The 23,150-nt window shown below is 40.3% G+C and overlaps 1 protein-coding gene across 4 annotated transcripts in view; it reads left to right on the top strand.

Moving 5' to 3' along the window:
• The window catches only part of PTPN1 (protein tyrosine phosphatase non-receptor type 1), a 75,526-nt gene that overhangs the window by 30,728 nt on the left and 21,648 nt on the right, over positions 1 to 23,150 (top strand). For all 4 annotated transcript variants that reach the window (XR_008557576.1, XR_008557577.1, XM_054723596.1 and 1 more), the window contains exons 2-3: positions 18,302 to 18,392; positions 21,506 to 21,606. Coding sequence is in view for 2 of the 4 variants with exons in the window: in XM_054723596.1 (XP_054579571.1) it covers positions 18,302 to 18,392; positions 21,506 to 21,606 (192 nt within the window). In the remaining 2 variants the exon portion in view is untranslated. The remainder of the gene's footprint in view (positions 1 to 18,301; positions 18,393 to 21,505; positions 21,607 to 23,150) is intronic.

The following is a 23,150-nucleotide window of genomic DNA, read 5'->3' as shown; positions in this document are numbered from 1 at the left end:
GCCCACAACCCGGGCATGTATCGTGACCAGAAATCAAACCGTGACCTCCTGGTTCATGGTTCAACGCTCAACCACTGAGCCACACTGGCCAGGAACTTCTACCATTTTCTTAATTTCTTTTAGCTTGTTGGATTAGTGTTAATCTATTATGGGCACCTTTCTAGCTTTCTTTTCTGTAAGGATATTGTTTTGTCCCTTCTCATTAATATGATACTGCTGTATAAAACTCAGTTGTCTCTTATCTGCTCATTTTTAAGTGTATAGTGTTTCCCTATAGTTTCAGGAAGGAAGGGGTGGATCTGATAGATATTCTAGCTCAGGGCCCTTCAGTGATCTTTGTGGTTTTTAAAAAGATCTTGTACTTTCTAAGATCTGCCTTCCCTGTTCCTCCCATCCTACCTTTTATCTTAATCTCCTCTTTCCTCAGAGCTGTCTCCTAGAAGGGCATTTCAGTTTCTTAGTTTTGAGAATCCATTGGGTCTAGACTTTCCTAGCATCTTGCCAGGAAGGGAAACCAGGCACTCCCTGACTGGGAATTGGAGCCTGCAGAATCTACTCCCAGTTTGGCTGCTAACACAGATTGGCCTATCAAACTTTCCAGAGCCATCAGAGTCACCTGTGTTGGTTCCACTTCCTCCCACACAAATGCGGATACCACATGGGTCTGAATAAGTGGCCTATCTCTACTTATTGGTACTTTCAGAATCAAAGTGTGCCTCAACCCTACGTTTGTCTTAATTGTCAGAGGAATTCATTTTATTGTACTTGTTGCTATGTTTATTTTTATGGAGAAATTCAGGGCAAATTAAAAACTATGCTACTGCTGCCTAGTAATCTCTCAGAAACATATCATTCCCCCCACTTTAAAAAAATGGAGTCTTAAGACTCCTTAATGAAAACTTTCAAACATACAGAAGTAGAGAGATTAATATAATGAACCCCTATGTATCCATCACCCAGTTTCAATAATTGTTAAACTCATGACCCATTTTCTTTTATTTGTATCCCCTTTCCCTCTTTAACTCCTCCTAGCTCTGATTTATTTTGAAGTAAATCCTAGAATCAGAACAAATACTTGAAAAAAAGAAAAACATTTTTGAAACTTAGATCAAAGGAGCCAGAACCACCTCTATATGTCAAGGAGAGGACCTGATACCATCCTGGATCTGGGCTGAGGTGCCCATCAGCTTGGAAGTACATTCAGAGTATAGCCTGTAGGAAGCTGATCATCATGGCAATTTCTGTGGCACAAGAAGCTGGTAAGACAGCACTTACCATTCCTGCCTGAATATTTGCAGTGGAGAGCCCCAGTGTGTCTTGATTTGAGGGTGCTTTGTACTACACTGAATCTCTCCTCAGCCTGTTGTGGGGGCTCCATGTACAAACCTAGATATCTCAGCCATTGGTGTGCTCCTTCCCAAGTTTATAAGGAGGAATGTAGCCTTCTTCAGGAATATACCACATTAGAAAATGGGGCTGCCTGCAGGAGTAGGGAGGAAGCGTCGCTTTCTTCCAAATGTTTCTATCACACCCAGCCATTTCCTGGGTATCATAGCTAGAAATTACTCATTTCTGGAAAATCATTCATGAGCTTTCTATTGAGGAGATCCAAGAGAGAGCAGACAGAGTTCTCAGAGTTAGTTGGGTCATTGGTATTTTCTTATGCAGTCAGTCATTTTTTCCACTGTCATCCTCGTGCAATATCTGTTTTCTAATTCCAAATCCATAGCTCTCATTTCAGCTCTTGCTGATCCTGTTTAGCACACTCATTTAGTAACCCCTTATTGAGGGCCCTCTGTCTGCAGGAATTGTGCTGCACTGGTGAACAAGCTAGGCCTGATGAGTGTCTGTTCCTTTGAGCTGTGGAGGCTCAGATATCATCTCTTATGGAAAAGCCTGTCCAGCCCTGTTAAGTAGAGACTGGAACTTGTGAAAGTGTTATGTGTATCCTGCGAACCCTTAGGAGTCTCGGCACACAGACATGAGTTGCAGGCCACTATAGCAAGGTGTGGGCCCATCTCTCCTTCCTGATCTTTGGTATAATGGAGGCTTGGAGAGTAACAAAAGCAACAGGCTTCTGGGGTTGCTGCAATGGAGAATGGCCATCCCTTCTTCACCCCAGCCTTCATTGCTGATCTCTCCTTTCAAGCAACAGTGCTGGAACAGACTGGGCAGAACAGCTTGGACATAGCTATGTATTTCCTCCCATTAATGCCAACCAAAGTCTGCAAGGAGAGGCAACTGGTCAGCAATGCCAGGAAGATCTCTTTCCTCTGCACCAGATGTAGATCTCCACAGTTTCCCCTGATTTGGTTGTTCTCATTTTTGCTAGCTAACTTTGATGCCTTCGCTTCTTGTAGGATAGCTTTCCCCTCTGATCGTACTTTCTACTCAACAGTTTTGTTGTGGCTACAGGTGGTATTCCCGCAGATATAGGGAACTCATTGAGGACAGAGACCATGAGAACCTGCCCCACCAACACTGTCATAACTTGAAATACAAGAACAAAATTTGGCAGCAAGTACAATGATATATTGTGGTCGTGATCCTAAAGGTGATCCTCAAAACATGACTTTGGCATCTTCTGTAAGAATTTGCTTTAAAAAATATACTTGGGTGGTAAAGCCAATTACCTTTAAAACAACTTTACAGTTTTGGCTTTTTAACTGTTCTGTCCTCTAATGAACAGTGAAATGTTATACTGTTTATTGTGAGTAATATTGCAATAGGAAAGAGGAAAAAAACATTCTAATAGTGATTTTTTTTTTTTTTTTAGTTTATGTAGTGCCATTACATGAAAGTGTCATTAGATTCAGTGTTTCTAGAATTATTTATTTTAATTATTGGTCCATTTAGTTCTAGAGATTTATGTTGCTCTAGCCCAGCTTAGATATCATCATTTTGTGAACCTTTGAAGGGAGAGTGTTCAGCTAATTGTAATATCTTTAAAGGATATTGACCCTGTAATAGCTTCAGTTATTATGTAATAATAGTGACCCATGTCTGTATCCTGCAAATATATACTAGTATATGGATTTTGGTTTCTATATAGTTTTAGATGTGGCACTGAGATATTGAGCAAACTCTATTGAGGAAGGATTTAGCATCTGTCAGCCTTCAAAAGCTTCTAAAAATTGATTATATGTTATTAGCAAAGGTTTACTGCCTCCTTCAACTCTATAGAAAATAAATGTATTTTTATGCATTCAACTCTAAGAAGGCAGATGACCAAAAAGATCATGCAGCTATTGCCTATGATGAGAGGAAGAAGGGATAGAGCCTTTATAAAAGATACCATTTCACTAAATATGTTGAGGAGGTGGGAAGATATAATTTAATTTGTTAAGATACTGCTGCTTTATGCTGGATCTAATTTGAAGTAGTTCCTCTAAAAGTTGCTTTTTAATTAAATATACTTAAGAAATTTGCTCCCATTGAAGTTAGAAAGTTAGAAATCAGGTAACTGACATGGAGAAAACTGCTGTTTGTTTTAACAGACCTGCTTATGAACATGGTGAACAGAAGTAATTTAATGTTTTTGATTTTTCTTATATTTGACTACAAGTCAACAATACACAACACACACAATAATACATAATAGGTAAGTGTGTGTGTGTGTGGGGGGGGGGTGTCTTGTACCAGCCATCTGCCCTGTTTTTCCTTACAAAAGAACAAAGTAACAGCAGTATTCATTTTAACTACAGAAATACTACAGTAGTATAAAATTCTCTATATTTTAATCTCTTGTGTTCCTCTTAATCTTTTAATTTGCTAAATAGTTGCAAAGAATAAATCTAGCCTGCATCATCTTCTGAAAAAACAAAAAACAATTCTACCTATCTCTGAAAAAATAGTAATTTATTTATTCTGAAATTTAAATTATCAGATGCAGCTGCGTTTTGTTTCTGTTTGAATTTAGGGAGAGGGAGGAGGAGCTCTCCATAATATACAATCTGAGCTACCGTGATATGCAATCACAGAGATTACACTAAGTATATGGGAACTGTTAAGCTGATGGAACCATGGGAAACACTTATTCTTAGCATAGTGTGAGATTTAAAAGCAATATTATGAGCATAGTTGAAAATTGTAGGAAAAAATAAACCCAGATGGATTAAGATTACATGTTTTTTAAAAGTGAGGAAGAATACTAAGGAGAAAGACTTGCTGTTAGAAGCAATAAAGGAAATTGCAGAGAAAATGATCAGTAGGTATGAATACATAATTATTTAAAACTACTTTTAAACTTTATTACACAGGTAATGCATATTTGCTATAGAAATATTGGGGAAAAATGAAAAATAAAAACCAATCATAATCCTGCCAACTAGCAGTAGCAGCTCTGTCATTAACCATATTGGCAGTTTTGTGATCCTCCTACCACACTTAAATTTAATTTCCCATACATAAAAATTTTGTAATGTACAAACAGGTAAATTGGAAAAATGTTTTCCAGCATAGACAAAGAATTTATGGCTTTAAAATGTGCAAGTAGCTTATATTAGTAAGAAAAACACTTACATTCTCAAAGACGAGTAGGCATAGGACAGAAAGAGACAAACCACACTACCACTACGTGTGCATCGTCCAGCAGACATTGAGCGCCTGCCTGCTAACCAAGTTAGGCATCCTTATTAAAGTGGTGCGTACTGTGCACATAAACAGCTGTTAAAGGGACAGACATGTCATATTGTCATCTATATGTTTTATTCCAACATTTTGAGGAATAATTAAGATACAAATTAAAATGTGCAGAAAATATTTTTCTTCTCGAACTTTCAAGAATAATGTAGGCGGATGTATTTTTTAACTTGGGATGGGCAAATGTTTATTAAACAGGATACTAAAAAATAGCTAACAATAAAGGAAAAGATTAATAAATTGAACTACATTGAAATTAAAAACTTCTCTTCATTTAAAGACACTATTAATATGCAGAAGTAGTCTTAAATTCCTCCCACCCCTGTCTGCATTCCCCTCTGAGTGTTGACTCTTAATCAAGAGGTAGAGAATCACTTTTGAATTTGTCCTTGGCTAGCAGAGTATTGGTGATCATGACACAAACAGGCATAAAAAAGTATTTGCATGTTGGGCCTTGCCCTCTCTTGCTGTTTTTGAGAATTGTACCATCACTACCATGTGAACAAGCCCAGGCTAGTTTATTGGATGGTGAGTACCATGTCGCCTGATTACTGCCATTGCCCTTGTGACAGCCAGCCAAGCATCAGATATGTGAGACCATGGGGCTACCACCTGACCACAAATGCATATTAGAGCCCAGCTAACATCACACAGAACAGAGACAAGGCATCCCAGCCCAAAAAGCCAACCTCTAGAATCATGAACAAATTGCTAGTTATAAGCCATTATGTTTTGGGGTGGTTTGATACACAGCAAAAGCCAAATGATACAGAAAAAGGTATTTGCAGGGTATATAACCACCAGAGGACAATTTTTAGAATAAATAAGGAACACTGCATATCATTTAGAAAAAGAGAGACAACCTAATAGAGAAAAAAAAAAAAGTGGACAAAGCCTAAGTATAACATGATTTCAACTATATGACATTTCTGGAAAAGGCAAAATGAGATTAACAAGATCGGTGGTTGTCAGGGTTTTGCGGGGGAGAGAAGTATAGATGAATAGATGGAGCACAGGCGGATTTGGGACAGTGAAAATATTCTGTATAATACTGTAGTGGTGAATATATGTCATTATACATGTGTCAAAACACAAAATTTACAGTACCAAGAATGAACCTTACTCCAATACACTTTACGTGGCCTGTAGCAGTGGCATCTTTTTCTAGTGTTGCCACTTGTTCAGATGTCTTGTGAGCAGTTGTGACATGTGCCACTTAACGATTTTCAATGCTGATGTTATGAATAAGTTACTTTAAAAGAACTAAATTAGCGTGTCAGTAAAGTCATTCCCATAATGTTACTTGTTTTATTCAGATGAGCTCTCAAGTAGGAATTTCAAATAACACTGAGAATTGTATGACTTCTTGGTGGGAAAAAAACAACAGATAGAAAACCACAGGCTATGGACTCATGTGAGTTTTGGTCTCTTGTAACTTCATGATAAGACTAGCATGACTTGGCTTGATAAATAGTAAGCATTCACTAAACTGATGATTTTAGTTTTTGTTCATGTCTTCTCTCACCAAAGAGATATTTTCCTGAACCCTACAGTTTTTAAGACCTTTGCTGTTTATTTAGCAGCATTCTAAATTAGCTTTATGTCAGTAGAGTTGCATCTCACTCATGGACTGGGATCTAAAAAAATGAGAAATCTGCATAGTTTAGGTTATCCCTAATTTATCCATAATGGATGTTAGTTTTATGTGTGCAACCTGTTACCTTTGTTCTTAGGAACATTTCAGTGCTAGAACCCTTAATTTAACCCACAGGAAGAAGCAAAAAGGAAGATGCAGGCACAGATACAGATTGGGGCTTTTGAACCACACATTCTGCCTTTCCTCGAGTGATCAGATCCTGGTGGTGGGGAGGGAGTGTAGGTAGAGTATCCACTTGTTTAGGGGCTTTACTTCGTCTATTATACCTCTCTAACCTTGGTGACTAGTCATGAATGTGTTTGTGAGAGTTACATGTGGCAGTGCCTAGCTCAGAACCTAACCTAATCTGTTTATCTGGCTCTCTTCCCCTCTAAAACGCGAGGCACATGGCAGCAGGACTTTTGCCTCTCGTTCATATTCTTTTTTAAAAATATATATATTTTATTGATTTTTTACAGAGAGGAAGAGAGGGATAGAGAGCTAGGGGTGATGGGGAGGGAGAATGCGGGGTGTCCACTAAGCTCGCTCTCACTCCCCCTGCTACCCTCCCCCGGGATGTCAGGGCTCACGTGCTCCCGCGCTCAGGTGCCGGGCACCCATGAGGAGCCTGCCCCGCACCCACGTGGCATCTTCCTGGTGAGCCAGGCCCCAGCTGCCAGGACCGCAGGGGCCGGTTGGGCTCCCTATGGGTTTGCACAGTGCCAGTCTGCAAGGCCAGCCAGGAGAGAGAATGCTGCCTGCCCGGCTTCCGTGTGGTGCCGCTGGGCAGCCCAGGGGCCCATGCTGTGCCCCGGCCCACAGCGTCTGGCTGCGCTCACCGCATCTCCGCGTGGGGGCTCGGGTGCCATGACTCAGGCAAAGAGGGGCACGCGGGGGCCCAGGTGCTGCCCAGGGCCCAGAGGTCAGCTGGCACCTGCCCTTCCATGTCAGACGCTCACGCTTGGATCACCGGCCAGGCCTAGGGACTGCACCCATGCACTAATTTTGTGCACCGGGCCTCTAGTAATTAATAAATAGTATATAAGAATAAACTGTTTTCCATACTCACAACTGTAAACCCACTTTTGTCCACCCTGACTTTGGATGACTTGAAGAAACTCATACATCGGATCTAAACCTTGCTTCCTTAATCCACATACACAGAGTTCTTTGGAAAGCCTTGTGGAAGAGCTTGGTCACCTTCTTCTCTTTTCCCAAGTTGTTATTTTATTTTTGTGGTTTCACTAAAGAGCTACCACTCCATGCATTGGTTGTGTTTTCCTTCTTCATCCCTAATCCCCCAGATGGTGTTCTCGAAAAGTACATTGTACTAGAAAGTATTTAGATTATTGGTTGATAATAATGCAAAAGTCCTTTCTTTGGGTATGGTAATAGGATCATGTTCTGCTCTTAGAATATTAAAGCAATTCTTAACCAAATCTGGTTTTATTTTGACATTCTATTTTCCTCCTATTCACACTCTAAATTATGCACAAAAGAATATACAGTTTCATAATTATGGTTCTCGGTCATTTCAGAGTAGGAATATCATGTGGGTTCATAAGGTCCCTCCCTGTGACCACTGAGCTTAGAAAATTAACCATGGAGGGAGGAAGCTAGTGGTTGGCAATCTGATTCCGTGTAAAGGAAGGTGTAAACCTTCCACTTCCAGATGTCTGCCAGCAACTTGCATCCTTAGTCAGCTGCACCACTATCCTCTGGCAAAGTGCTCCAACCCCAAGGCCTGAAATACTTAAACTGTCCTTATGGAAAGCAGAAGGTAAGCAAAACAGAAGTGAAAGTAGAATTTTTTAGACAGTTCTCTTACAGGAATAGTTTTGTGGTTCTCGGCATTTAAAAAGATACTGGTTCCAGTATGTTTTATTGACATCAATTACTGTAAGTCTGATTCATTTTCTGCCTATTGATTTCTGCCCACGGTGAAATTCATGATATTAAACAGAAAACATAAGTGATTAAAAAAACACATACTATTAAGGACTGTAAAAATAAGGTTTAAAGTCAGTGACACTTTAAAAAGCAATTTTTGTACTTTTTTGTTAACATTTTTGGTAGCATAACCATAAGAGTTGTTAAAAATTAAGTAAATGACAATGTTAAAGCCCTATTAAGCTGCCAAAAGATAATTGTAATTTATTTTGAGGATTCTTTATCCTTACTATTGTGTAGCTTTACTCTTACCCTAATGTGTCTGGGCTCTGGCTTATTTTTTAGGTGTATCCTGGGGCCTCTCTATCCTCTGTTCCTTCGTGTTTCCTAGTTCTTCATGTTGCATTTCTCTGTACTAGCTTTCAGTTTACTCATCCTTTGACTGCGCTCAATGTAGAGTTTACCCTCACTATTGAGGTTGTTTTTTGTTTTGTTTTTTCATTTCAGTGATTATTAACTTCATTTCCAGAATTCATTTCTTCTTTCCTATCTACTTTTTCTGGTTTCATTTTTCCCTGTCTTTATGCATAACTAGAGACCCAGTGCATGAAATTCATGCACTCCGGCGGGGGGGGGGGGGGGGGTAAGGGGGACGGGGCCTGTCCCTCAGCCTGGCCTGCACGCTCTTGCAGTCCAGGAGCCCTTGGGTGATATCCGACTGCCGTGGAGGTGGGAGAGGCTCTGTGGGAGCACATTGACCACCAGGGGCAGCTCCTGCATTGAGCTTATGCCCTTTGGTGGTCAGTGTGCATCATAGCAACCAGTCATTCTGCCATTCAGTTGATTTGCATATTAGCCTTTTATTATAATAGGATACTAGTGACCCAGTGCACAGATTCATGCACATTGAAAGGAAATGAATTAGAAGAAATATTTTAATAACGCTATTCACCCTTTCTCTATAATAGAAGTGTCAACCAAATTCATGATCGACAATGACAGATTGAAACACAGGCGTGCCATTGGCGCCAGTGAGAGCTTTATATGTATCGTGCATGTGTGAGTCAACTTAGCCTTTTATATATATATAGATTAAACTTGCTTAATTAGACCTGCTTTCTAACTTAGCTAAACTTTGTCCAGCCCAGTGAAGCACCCCAACTTCTCTTTCAGGTAATTGTCAGCAACACAGCAATAAATATCAACATGAAGCACATTATTATTATAAATCACACAGGGAGAACAAAGGGTAAAATATTTAACTGTAGCAGTGTGTGACTATATTCTGCACAGTGAGAAAACCTGAAGTCATTTTCAAGTTCCACCATTTCTACTTTTCAGTAAGGTTAAGTTTCTAAACTTTCTAAATCTCCGTTTTCCAGCTAATGAAAAGAAAATAGGATTCTATCGAGTCTCCTACCTACCTACTCCAGGACTTCTGTGAGGATCAAATGAGATGAGGCACGTGAAAACGCTTCACAAACATTTGGTTAAACTATAAAATGTTTGCACCTGGCTATAAAGCAAGTCAGATTCCTGGGCTGAAGAAACTCCCAAGGAGGCTAGTCGCTAGGGAAAGGAAGCCGGGTGTTGCTACGTGATGTCATTACCTGGCTCCCACAGCACCTGTTTCCGGGCTGGGCTGGGCTGTGGGCCACATTTTGCGCCATGGGGTCTTGGCAGCATTGGCTGCGATTTGGTGGGGTGTTGCTCCGGATGGTGACAGGGCCTGTGTCCCATTTGGGGGAAGCCAAGTGTTGGTTTGTTGGCGCCAGGTCCGTGTTGCCGTTTATTTTTAAACTAGAGGCCCGGTGCATTGTGGGGGGGGCGGTCCCTCAGCCCAGCCTGTGCCCTCTCACAGTCCAGGAGCCCCACGATCGATCGCCCCAAAGAGGGAGGCCCTGCCTACCCGCCGCAGCTCACCGGTCAGTGGCCTGGGCCTGCCTCTTTGGGGCAATTGTGGAACCCCCCAATTAATCAATCGCCCTGCTGGCTGGTGGCCTGGGCCTCCCTCTGCAGGGCAATCATGGGGCAATGACTGGACCCCAACCAATCGCATTGCACTCACCTTGGCTAGCCTGGTGCCAGTGGGTGTCATAGCATGGTCGTCCGGATGGTCGTTCGGCTGTTTAGCTGTTGGGTCGATGTGCATATTACGCTTTTATTATTATAGACTAGAGGCCCGTTGCATGAAGATTCATGCAATAGGCCTTCCTTCCCCTGGCTGCTGGCACCGGTTTTCCTCTGGCGCCTGGGACCCAGGCCTTCGCTCCGGTCAAAGCAGAGAAGCCAAGCCTCGAGGCTAGGCTTCTCCACTCCAGCCGCAGCGGAGAAGCCAAGCCTCTTCCATCTTCAGTCTTCAGTCTTCGCTCGGGCTGGAGCCTTCAGTCTTTGCTCCGCGCCTGTGCATGCAAATTAACCTGCCATCTTTGTTGTGTTAATTTGCATACTCACACCTGATTGGCTGGTGGGTGTTGTGGAGGTACAGTCAATTTGCATACTTCTCTTTTATTAGTGTAGATGGCCAGTGCACATCATGGCAGCTCGTGCATTGAACATTTGTCCCCTAGGTGGTCAGTGCGCATCATAGCCACCGGTCGGATGGACGAACACTTAACCTTTTATATAGAGAGATTTTTTTACACATGACTCCTTCATTTATCCCTGATTTAAAATATACTTATGTATTGTATAGCCTGACAGGCTATACAATACGTTTCACATAGAGTGGATTTATTTTTCTAGCTGATGTGTTGGATATCTTTTTCAGAACGAAATATCTTCTGTTTTTTTGGTCCTGTGCTTGCAGATCATTTTGAGTGGGAAGCCTTTTGTTTCCTTTTTATTTATTCATGTTCTATTTTTTAGCTTAACTGTACCTTTGTGCTTTGCTTTGTATTTAATTGACCGTTGCTTTGTGTTCAGAGCAGAGGCTGTACATCAAAGTGTGAAATCGGTCCCACTGTCTTCACCAGATGTTCCCTTTGCCAACTTCATGAAGGGTATTTCCTACCTCCCATTCCTGCCCTCATCCTCTCATTTGTGGGGAATTTTGTAAAGCAATTGGATTATGCTTTTTCCATGTTGTTTTCCAAATGTGCATAATTGTTCTGTTAGTGATTTGTAACTCCATTATCTTTTAACCTCGCCCCAGACTAGTGTACAAGATGACCCAACACTTCCTCAAGCTCTGGCAGGGGTGATTATTGTATATCCTGCTTCCTTTTAAATGCTGACTACTTTGGTTCCTTCTTTCCCTCCTCTCTCTGTCTCTTTTAGCTACCACATAAAATTCTTAGGAGCTTGGTTTACTTTTCAGCATTTAGTACATAATTATTTTAAAATTTAGCCAAATCAAGGTTGACATTGGTTAGCTAAATTTTAAATTTTTTTCTTTATTATCTAAACATTGTAGTTTATCTTAAAATTTAATTATTGAGTATATGATTTCTTGCATATTGCAATATAATAAAAATATTTTCCTAAGAATTTTATAGTACATTATATTGTTCCATTAACTTCCATATATAAAGAATACAGCATTTCTTTTAACTTTGAAAGACATTTAGCCTCTGACTGATTATTTATGTATTTCTCATTTGTCATACAAAAATTTTATGTTCTCATTTATAATTAACAAAATTTGTTTAGCAAGTTATTTTGAAGATTTGTTTTCTAAAATTTTAGGCTAGTGCCCCCCCCCCCCCATTTCTGTATATATCTCCCTATTTAGTGGTGACTACTGCTAGAGTTCCAGGAAACGTACACCCTGTGTGTGCACTTACTGCATTTTAAATTATTGCCTTTATTGTATTTCTGCACTTTCCTTCAATCTGAGAGCCAGTAGCTTCCATAAAGTACTGGGTAACAACTCACACAATCAAATTAGGCAACCATTTATAAAATGGGGGTGGGGGGAGCATAGAAGATGTTAGTTTAGGGACTTTGTAGTTCACCACAGGCCTAATGAATAAAAGATTTCACTGGAATTTTTTCTTCCTTGAGACTTAAAACATATCACTGTCAGAACTATTACAAAATAACTCTTTCTTTGAATCCATGTTGTAGTATTTTGGTGCTGTCTTATCAGGAGGCTATGTGGCCCAATTGCAAAGCAAAATAATATTTGTTATTATTATTGTTCCAATAACTTCCATTTTGTAACAAGTAATCGTAACAAGAAAATAGGATTGGACCAGACATTTGCTTAAATATATTCCCTTTCAGGAACATTTCTTTTTCATAAAATGAAGCATATTGGTATGCAATAAGGACTTGGAGTTTTGGGAGCCTTTAGTACCATTCACTGCCCAGTGGGCATGGCTCAGTGGTTGAGCATCGACCTATGAACTAGGAGGTCTGGTCAGGGCATATGCCCGGGTTTCGGGCCCTAGCCCCAGTGTGGGGCATGCAGGAGGCAGCCAATCAATGATTCTCTCTCATCGATGATGTTTCTATCTCTCCCTCTCCCTTCCTCTCTGAAATCAATAAAAACATTGTTTTTAAAAACCATTAATTCAGTCAGCAAAATTATGTTGATTGCCTATTCTAGCCGTGGGCATGAGGTAGGAGGGAGTTGAGAGGTGAGAATCTCGATCCCTCTTACCAGATTCCAACTACTAAGTGATGATGAGTTATGCTCTCTCTACTTCATTACTTGTCATAGTTGTAAACTGAATAATGCCTTTTACCACCAAATCAATAAGAGACAATCACCCAGTTGTGAGACTGAAGAGAAACGGGTGTTAAAACCAAAATTGCTGTTTAACTTCATGAAGTGCTTACTATAAACAAGAAAATATTTCTGCAAGGCTGTACTGGCTTTTATGCCTCAGTGTTTCCAAGAAAAATAGAAATTTCAAATCAGAAAATGACAGCTTTTCATCTGTTTGACTTTTTGCCCAATTGGATTTGGGAGGTATTTGAATAATGGATAATGAGCTTTCCTGAACAAATACAGACATTAATTCACTCTGGGCATAAATTCGTTTTGTTACCAGAGCTTTATTATAAGTACTAGTGTTCCTGTTGCAGGAAAAATCCTGTAATAGGGTTTCCTGCTGCACTCTACCCCGCGCTGCCTGCTCTCCTCCCTTGTCCCCCGCCCCACCCCACGTTCTTCACCAGCCCCCTGCTTTTCTCCCTTCTCCGCCAGCCCACCTGCTTTTCCCTTCTCCCCCGGCTCCGCCTCCGCTCCTCCCTTCTCCCCCGGCCCCGCCTGCTCAACTTCCTTCTCCCCCGGCCCCGCCTCCGCTCCTCCCTTCTCCTCCCCCTGGCTTGCTTGCTTCTCGGAAGCTTTGCTCCCTTCTGCAGCTCTTGGCTTCTTTCTACGCTGACTCGATATGCAAATTAGCCACCATCTTTGTTGGGGTAATTTGCATATTTGTCCTGATTGGTTGGTGGGCGTGGCTTGGCTGGTGGGCGTGGCTTGGGTGTAGCGAAGGTGCGGTCAATCTGCATATTTGTCTATTATTAGATAGGCTGGTATTCCCCCTTGTATTCATTGGGAAGTCATATGTTACCTTGTTAAATTAGTGCCATCTCACCCCTGACGTGCTGAGGTACATTTGAATGATTCTTGAATTGTTCTGTGTTTTTGTTTAGGGGAGACTTCTGGGAAACTGTGTCATGGCAAGTTTATTATATCCTTTTTGGCTTGGGTCCTAAATTTACCCAGTGTTCAACTTTTCATCATCAAGCTTTAAGGCCTTTGTTTTATTTTATTTTGTAGAAATTTTACATACTTGGTGGACTATTTCTTTTTAGACCAGCATAATAAAAGATCAAATGGGGATATTTTATGCTTGTGATAAAGTCAGCTTATACTTGTTTATTAGTGAGCAATGTCCTTTTCCTATAACTATGAGAAAGTTAGCCTACCTTTGATAGTTTTAGAATATAGAAATCTTGTTTTGCTGCAATTCTATATAAAATTTTATGCACAGTAGTTTACTTCCTTTCTTCTAAACCACTGTTGGTAATTACCTTTAATTTTAAAGATACTTTCTCCTCAATTTTAAGACTATACTCCAGGCATTTTATTTTACTAAATGAAATATAAGTACCTGTATTTAGAGCCAGCATATGTTTCCCATAGACCATTCTAAAGTAGAGAAACACTTAAATGGGTATATTTTATTATTTGTAAATTAGACCTCAGAGTTGATTAGAAAAACTTACTGAACTACACACTTCATATGTGTGCATTTTACTCTATGAGTATACCTTAATTTTAAAATCTGTTTTTAGCCCAGCTGGTGTGGCTCAGTGGTTGAGCATTGACCCATGAACCAGGAGGTCATGATTCAATTCCCAGTCAGGACACATGCTCGGGTTGCGGGCTTGATCCCCAGTGTGGGGCATGCAACAGGCAGCCAATAGATGTGTCTCTCTCATCCATGTTTCTATCTCCCTCTCCCTCCCTCTCTTTAAAAATACACACGCGCACACACACACACACAAAACAACAAACTATTGTGTGAATACCTCTTTATTTTCCCTTTATTAAATGACATAGCCAGGTTTTTACTTTCTATCCCTTCCTCCCTCTCTCTCCCTCTCTCTCTCTCTCACCCCCCCCCCCCGCCCCTCTTACCAAAAAAGTGCATATTAATGATCCTTTGGCTGCTATGGATATTTTGACCCTGATTTACTCAGAGTATTCATGGTTTGTCCATATTAAGTATTTCTTCCATCTTCATCCATTCACACTAGTTGGACTGACCTGATTGTTTCACCTCACAAGGCACAATTTGTACCTGTTGCTAAATGCTTCAGACTTTGATTTTCATTCCTTCAAGTTATTTTTTCTGTGCTCTGTAGCATTTTTCTGAAAGCTTAATCATCCATAAAAGATGTGATGTGTGTGTTACTACTAGATTCATTTGTTTAATTATAAACCTACCTAGGTTTATAATCTGTCATTGTGCTTTTAAATTATTGGCTTATCCTCTACTATGAGTCAAAAATTCCTCCCTGCCATTTTGCAATTTTTAAATAAGTAGAATAGCAGGATGTGGGCATTCTTTTTTCTTCCTTTTTTTAAAAACCAAGTTAAAAATGCACTTGGCTTAAGAAGTTAAATAGTATCATAATAGGTTTGTGATAAAATCCAGTTATTGGCTTGCCCACCCCAGCCATTACCCTAGTCTTTTCTCCCCACAATTACCACTTTCAACTCTTGAGCTTCTGATTCTAGCTTGTGTATATTGTATATATCCAAATTTCTAAGGAACATGTTTATCTTTTGATTCATTAATTTAGGCCTTTACTAAACTACATTTCATTTTCTTAAACTCCTCCTGCTTTTGCTCTCCTTTGTTTGCCCTCGCCATCTTCCCAATATGATATATTTTTTGGTAAAAAACAATATTATTTACACTATTTGCCTCTACTAGTCACAGATAGTGTAGTACTGTGCCATTTCCTTTATTTAAAAATTTCCTGTAGTTAATAATTGCCTGTTATTTTCATTTGCATAGTTTTCTTTCTACCTATTGCTAATTCTTCTCATACCTTCTAGTAGCCTTTCAAAACAATTTTCTCAAGGTCACTTAGTGCTGCCCAATAGAAATACAATACAACCCTCATATATAATTTTACCTTTTTAAGTAGCCAGAGTGAAAAAGTTTAAAAGAAGCAGATGAAATTAATAATATAGTTGACTTAACCCAATATATTCAACACGTTATTTTATTTCAACAAATAATATTTAAAATATTTAAGACATTTTACTTTTTTTTTAGTACTAAGTCATCAACATCCAATGTGTATTTTACACTTTATGGAACCTCTTTTTTTCAGACTGGTCACATTTCAAGTGTTCTCAGTAGCCATGTGTGACTTGTGGCTGCTGTATTGGACAGAATAATTTCAGGTGATTGCTTGGTTTCAATTTTTTTTCTTGCAGACATCCCTACTGCAGACCTCCACTCTCTTTCTCTTTGCGTTGGTTGGACTGTAGGCATGTCACACAGAGCTATCATCTGAAGCTTCCTTTGCTTTTCTTCTCAATTAGATTTCAGGTCTTTTCCTCACTTCTGTCTGGTCCTTTTGGTCATAGTTGGTACACAGACAAAGGCATATTGTTGACACATCTATCTCTTGAGTCCTTCTGCTTATTTCTGGCCTGTGTACTTCCTAGGTCTGTCCATGGTTGTCATCCTTGGAGCTCCTTCTTTCACAGTTTTTGGGGAATTTGCCTTTGCTTTTGTGTCAGATTTTTTTTTTCTTGTATATCTTGTATCTTTCTTTTTGGTTTATTCTCCCCTCAGGTAGAAGACATGCTCCATTGGATTGCTGAGAAAAGGGAGCATGGTTAGTAAAGTTTTTGAGACTTTGCATATCTGGAAATGTTGTTATTGTCCCTCTCACTTGATGATTGTTGGGCTGGATATAGAATTCTAGGTTGGAATTCATTTTTCTTCAGAATTTTGAAGGCATTGCTCCATTGCTGTATAGCTTTCAGTGTTCTTCTGGCAAAGTCAGAAGCCATGCTGATAACCTTATTCTTTGAAAATCATCTATTTTTTTCTTCCTGGAAACTTATAGAATATTCTCTTTGTTAGCAGGATTCTGGAATTGCAAATTCATGTGCCTTAGTATGGGTCTGTTTGTAGCATTATGATGAGCATTTAATGAGTCTGGAAGATTTTCTTGAACAAAATTTTGATGTTTTCTTTCCTTGTATATTTTTAAAGCTTTCTTTTCTCTATGGTTTATTAAAACAGGGTTTTTATTCCTGGTGTTTTTTTTTTTTTTTTTCCTTGTAAATCTTTTTTCTACTAGAGGCTTTGCTTTTACATCTTGTAACCAGTGGTTGTCTGCACGTGATGATGAGTAGGAGGTTACAAGGCAGATCAAGAACTCTGAGCAGGTGGAAGAAGCTTGTTAGTGCTGAACTGGCCACGAGCCTTGTCAGTTGCACACCCTGGTATCTTTTGGTCTTTCCTCTTGTCTGCTTGGGTCATCTAGAGAGCACTCTGCCTCTTGATTTAACTTTTTCAGAAAATCTCCCAATGTCTGCAGATCTGGAGATTTTCTGAGGCAGCAGGAGGGGGAATAGTGGAGGTGGTGGAGATCCTGCTCCACTCCTGACAGATTTCATCCTGCAGTGAATCCCATCCCCCTTTCCAGAGAGGCAGCACTGGCTGGGCCTTTGGAGGATTCTGTGGTGTAAATCATGGTGGTTTTCTGCTTTCCCCACTGCGGGCTTGCATGTCCTGCCAGCTACTGATTGCCAGCTTCTAGAATTTTGTTTCTGTTGTCTTCTCTCCTTTTCTTCCCTTGTGGATTTGTCTTTTTTTTTTTTTTTAATTGGAGTAAAATATACATAAGAAATTGATCACTGTAACCATTTTTAGGTATACAGTTTAGTGGCATTAAGTGCATTCACATTGTTGTGTGGGTTTGTCTTTTAATAATAAAGTACAAATTAAAAAGCAAAGATTTTTAATGTGATTATGGTGGTGTCTTAGAGGGGCAAAATTAGATGTGTGTAATCAGTCTAGCAGGAGGCATAATGCAGGTTTTCTGTTAATCCAGGTACTTCCTCTTTCTGACAGTTGAGTATAATGGCATTTATTTACCATCTCCTAGGAAAGCAGTTGGATAATTTATTGGCATAAAAGTGCATTTTATTTGCTCTAACAAATGTAACTTTATAAAAGGTTACAGGTGGACTCCCAGGCTTTATGTTCAGGGCTGTCCAAGGTCTGGCCTACCCACCTGTATGCTCCAGGTGTCTGTCATTCTTCCCCACCAGCCTACTGACTGTCCCTTCAGCCCTAGTACCTTTGCTGTGCTGGGTGTTCCTGAGTGGAAACACACGCACACGCGCGCACTCCCACACACCTTCCTTCTCCCTGCCCTCTCTGCATGTGTCCAGCTCCTAGCCCCACACTGCTCCAACCCCAGCCACAGGGTTGTTCCTCTTCTGTTTTTCTCTCGTGACCTTGTACATGCCTCTGAATTATCACCTCGAGTTTCCCACACTGCCTGCCTGGCTCCCTTTGATGTCTGTTTCTGCACTGGGTCTTCCCCAGTGCTTGGCACATAGCCCATGCTCAGTTAAATGTCTGCATGAATTCCTGATGCCAGAATTTCAAAAGAGAACTCTTTCTCCTTTTTCCATAGGATATCCGCCACGAAGCCAGCGACTTCCCATGTAGAGTGGCCAAGCTTCCCAAAAACAAAAACCGAAACAGGTACAGAGATGTCAGTCCCTGTAAGTATCACATCACCATTACCGCTCCTACTGCTGCCTTTGCGGCGGGCTCTTCCTCAACTGCAGGGCCTCTCAGTCAAGACTCCGTTAGCCCGGGGGTTTGGTAATAAATCAGTAGCCATAGAGGTTTATGACTTGATTGTTTCCTATAACAAAGGCATTAGAGACTTATAGTAATGGTTCATTTTTCCACCATCGTAGAAGGGATAAGGTTTCATTTTTCTGGAAAATTCAGCTAAATTCAGAGCACTATTTTAGCTTTGACTGTTTTTCTGATGAATCATTTTCCTACCAGCTGAAGCAGAGTAGAAAAGGAGAAATATATCCTTTTCTGGATGACTCAACAACAATTTTATCATTAGACCCCAAGCGTTATATTGAACTGTGATGATGCCCTATGCAGGCATTCGGGGGTGGGAGCTGCTCACTCCCTCTACTAAAGGCGCAAGTCAGCTCTGCTTGTCGAGTCCCACCCGCCTCTGCCACCATATTCTATTTCCAGCTGTTTTCTGCTGTTAGCTCTCAGTGTGCCTGCTGGCCTCTGGCAGCCTCTTCTGCCTTCTGAGTACTTGGCTCTCAGTCTACAGATATCTTGAAAGTAAATAAGTCGATGTGTTAGAATTTGTATAAAGCAAGCCACACTGGAACTTTGCCATCTCCTCTAGGCCACAGAAGCCTTTTTGCCTCACCTTCATGGTTTTTAGACATTGTCAGTCGGTGAGTTGTAACTGCCGACATCTCCTATGGCCGTATTTATTCTCTGCCAGGGTAGAAGATTCTGTGGGTCATCCCTTAAGCAGGTACTTCCTGTATGCCTCTTAAAGCACACAGCCTCTGTTAGCAGTGCTCCCTGCCCTGAATTGAACAGTGCCCAGGCTCCTGGGAGGGGAGTTAAAATGGACCTACGTTGGTACGGAGCTGTCTGTCTCTGACTGCTGCCACAGTTCCCTGCCTGGGTTTCTGTCTGTCTCAGCATGCCACTCCCAGCTGTGTGGCTTTGGGCACAGTGTTCTCTTCTCTGACCCTCAGTAAAACAGTAGTCATACTGAAGATGAAGTAAAGTACATCAGCCACTTGGCCTAGTGTCTCACTCAGAAATGTTGGCAGTGGTTGAGATTGTCATTAACTGAATGAAGGCAAATGCCAACAGCATCTGAAGTGTAATTCTAGGTCATCAGGTGACACATGATTGTACCCCAACACCTGACACTCTTGAGTTAGCATGTCTAGGCTGTGACACATCAGAGAGTATAAATTCTTTTAAAACTTCCCTGAGTGATTCTGCTGTGAGGTTCTGGCCAACTGCCTGGACCTTGAAGGAACAGTTACTGTTTGCATCTTTCAACATTGCCAGGAGATACCCTTTGTTTCTAGCTTTGCTGTACTTTCTCTGAGTTAGTCATAATGTGTTCAATATTTCTTTTCTCCATCTTTGATCTTAGGAGACATTCCAAAACTTTTTTATCACCAGTCTCACTTATCATACTGTTATTTTCTCCCCTACATCCAATCTCCAGTAGAAAAACTAATTTGCTTTTAAGGTTATGAAGGAAATGGGAGAATGATTCAAGGTAGAAGGGGATCTTGTTATCTTCCATTCCAGTGAAAAACTGAATGCTCAGAGGAGTTGTTTGCCCAAGGCCCCCCAGCGCTGTTTGAACCTGCTCACATAACTCACCAGTGCCAGTCACGTAATTTTTCTTCATGACCCACTTACATATTATTCATCAAACTATGTCAGTTTGTGTTAACCTTCCACAATGAGAAACAGTGTTCCAAACAATTGCTAATTTTCAAAAACATCTCTTTGGAATCTTTTAGAACAAAAAGCCCAAACCATTTATCCTCACTAACTTCTTTCCCATTGGGCTGGGGAGAAGATGCTATTTATGGGTGATCACCTAAGTTCATTATCCCTTATGTTATATCAAAAATAAAAATACTCACCTGTTCTTGTTAGTTGCACTAGTGGAATAGGAAAGTGGCCCTTGGGGAATCATTATTTCTTTGACAAAGTCATGGTAAAAGGGGGGAAAATGCTGTACTTTTTCACTAATCTGGACAGAACTTCCAAATGAGAGTTTATTTTTAAAAGATATTTTGAAAGTTACATTTAATATACTTTCAGTTTTTTAACTCAAAATTACTTTTTCTAGTAAAACTCTTCTTTAAATGTCTTTGATGATGACAGATTCTGACTTTGAATGATTTAGAATTAAGTATATTATACTTGAACTTGAGTTAAAAATAAAACCTGTGTAAAGGAATTCAAGATGGGACTTTTCACACTGTTGTGTACTTCGGTCATTTAATCTTAAAACCTTTAGATGTAGGTTAAGTTGGGGTATGCTCATAAATCCTATCCTATAAAAGTATATATAGCCCTAGCTGGTTTGGCTAAGTGGATAGAGCGTCAGCCTGCAGACTGAATGGTCCCAGGTTCGATTCTGGTCAAGGGTACATATCTGAGTTTTAGGCTCGGGCCCCAGCCCTGTTCGGGGTGCATGCAGGAGGCAACTAATCGATGTATCTCGCTCACATAGATGTTTCTCTCTCTGTCTCTCCCCTTTCTTTGTACTCTCTCTAAAAAATCAATGGAAAAATATCCTCAGGTGAGGATTAACAACAACAAAAGTATATACTAGGTGGGACAAAAATAGGTTTATAGTTGTGAGTACACAAAACAATTTATTCTCATGTTATTATTTATTAATTGTTGTACTATTTTCCATACAAACCACTGTAAACCTGCTTTTACCCCATCCTGTATTAGGCATCAGAACAGATTTCTTGGCATCTCCTCTCCCCAATCTACCAAGTTGTGAGGACAGTAATAAGTGTCATAGGAAGATATGACCTAAGCATAGATTTCCCAAATGGGACGTAATCAATGTTTTAGTGTAGTTTGTCCCTGTTGCTATTTAGTATTAGGTTTCAGACACTTTCTGAAAGTTATCCCATATTAAATGTTTCCATTTAGAAGGCATTGCCTCAGCCAATGTGAATGCCCTTAATGTTACCAACTCAACTTCTTTGCTTTCCCCATGGGTGCAATGCCTGTGTAGACACTTTGGTCGTCAGGATTAACCTCTGAGTTCTGATTTGCCTTTCAGTTGACCATAGTCGGATTAAACTACATCAAGAAGATAACGACTATATCAATGCTAGTTTGATAAAAATGGAAGAAGCGCAGAGAAGTTACATTCTTACCCAGGTAAACCCAGGACTGTCTGAATTTTTTTTAATGGTTTTTGCCTTACTTGATGTCAATTGAAGCGTTTTAGAGTGCTGTTACTACACCTCAAACAAAATCAGCCACATGCTTTAGAAGCTCAGGTTTTAAACCACCCATAAAAGCAACAAGCTAGAAAAAAATCCTCCTTCAGAGATTCAGTTTGGTTGTAACACTAATCTTTCTGAGAAGTATGACATTGCTGGGCTTATGAGAAACAGCATTTAAATGCAGAATTGCCTGTGGCCTGTTCACAGAGGCAGCAGAGCCGTGGCTAGAGAAGGGCCTGTACCTGTATTGATTCCATAAGTGCCTCAGAGCATTGAATGCTTCTCATGGAAATCTTAGAGGAATAGTAGTTACTAGGAACTTTTGTCCAGATATCCATTCGGAATTCTGTGGCATGGTCCTTCTTTTTTGGTTCAGAAAAAAACCATTAGAGTATGTGAACAAGGATGCAAAATCACTTAAAATTCCCATTGGCTTTGGCATCTTTATGGAAAGGATCATAAAAGTGGTTTAATAATTGATATTCTCGTGAAACATTTACTGGTATAAGGCCCAAAACAATGGGTTTCTGGGAATGGGGATAAAGGAAATTCTTTTTGATTAATTTTCTCAAGTCTTATTCTGTTTCTGTAAGTTAGTCTAAACTATCTAAGTTTCTCTTTTTTGTTTTCTTATTCCATATCAGTTTATCAGTCTTGTATATGGCTTTGAGTTGTAGGGTGATTTTGAACATCAGAATTCTGCCTAATATTTGTAAATTAAAATTATGGAGAAGCCAGAAAGCACTATGAACAAAGGGCTGCTTTTGGGCAGGGAGCTAGATGAGGGCATATAAGTCACGGCCCTTCTTCTCTGCCCCTTTTTGTCCTGTCCCCATGTCCATGGCCATAATCAGCCTAGATGCCTCCCAGTTTTAATGTATGGAACGTCAGCCATGCAGTGTTCAATTCTGGGGGCTATTAAGTCCTTGGTATATGAATAGGGGACAGGCCTTTACTGGGATGGCTGGGGTGGAGTGATAAGGAGGAAGATCCTTTGTGGTTTCAAGCTGGTGGGAAGAGGTTGAGGCAAAAGTGGCTTCTTGGGAACTTCTCTTTTCAGAAGAAGTCAAGTCTTACTTTCTGATTTCTGCCATTCAACTTTGTGTGGTGTTAGGAAGCCCAAAGCAAAGATTCATAAGGTGAATAGTCAAATGGAACAAAAAAATCACCATGGAAACTTTTGCACTCTGTCTTTCCCACCCCCTTGCCCCGACAATTACTTGGCACATCGGAAGTTCTGTGTGAAGGGTGGCACCATAGATGTATCTAGCTGCTGACTTGGTCGCCCTTTGCCCTGGGACTTACAAAAGGGATTAAAGCAGCCTGACCCCAAAAGTTGCTCCTCTAGATAGTGCAACCACAAAACCAAGAAAACCTGCCTGTTTTTTTAATTTTCATTATTGTTCATTATGCAAATAATACAAGTCTTTAAAAATCAGAGGAATAGAAGTGTAGAGAATAATGTCAACAGTGCCC

Source organism: Eptesicus fuscus, chromosome 12, assembly GCF_027574615.1.
Source record: "Eptesicus fuscus isolate TK198812 chromosome 12, DD_ASM_mEF_20220401, whole genome shotgun sequence".
Classification (NCBI taxonomy): Eukaryota; Metazoa; Chordata; class Mammalia; order Chiroptera; family Vespertilionidae; genus Eptesicus; species Eptesicus fuscus.
This window is presented reverse-complemented; position numbering and strand designations above follow the sequence as displayed.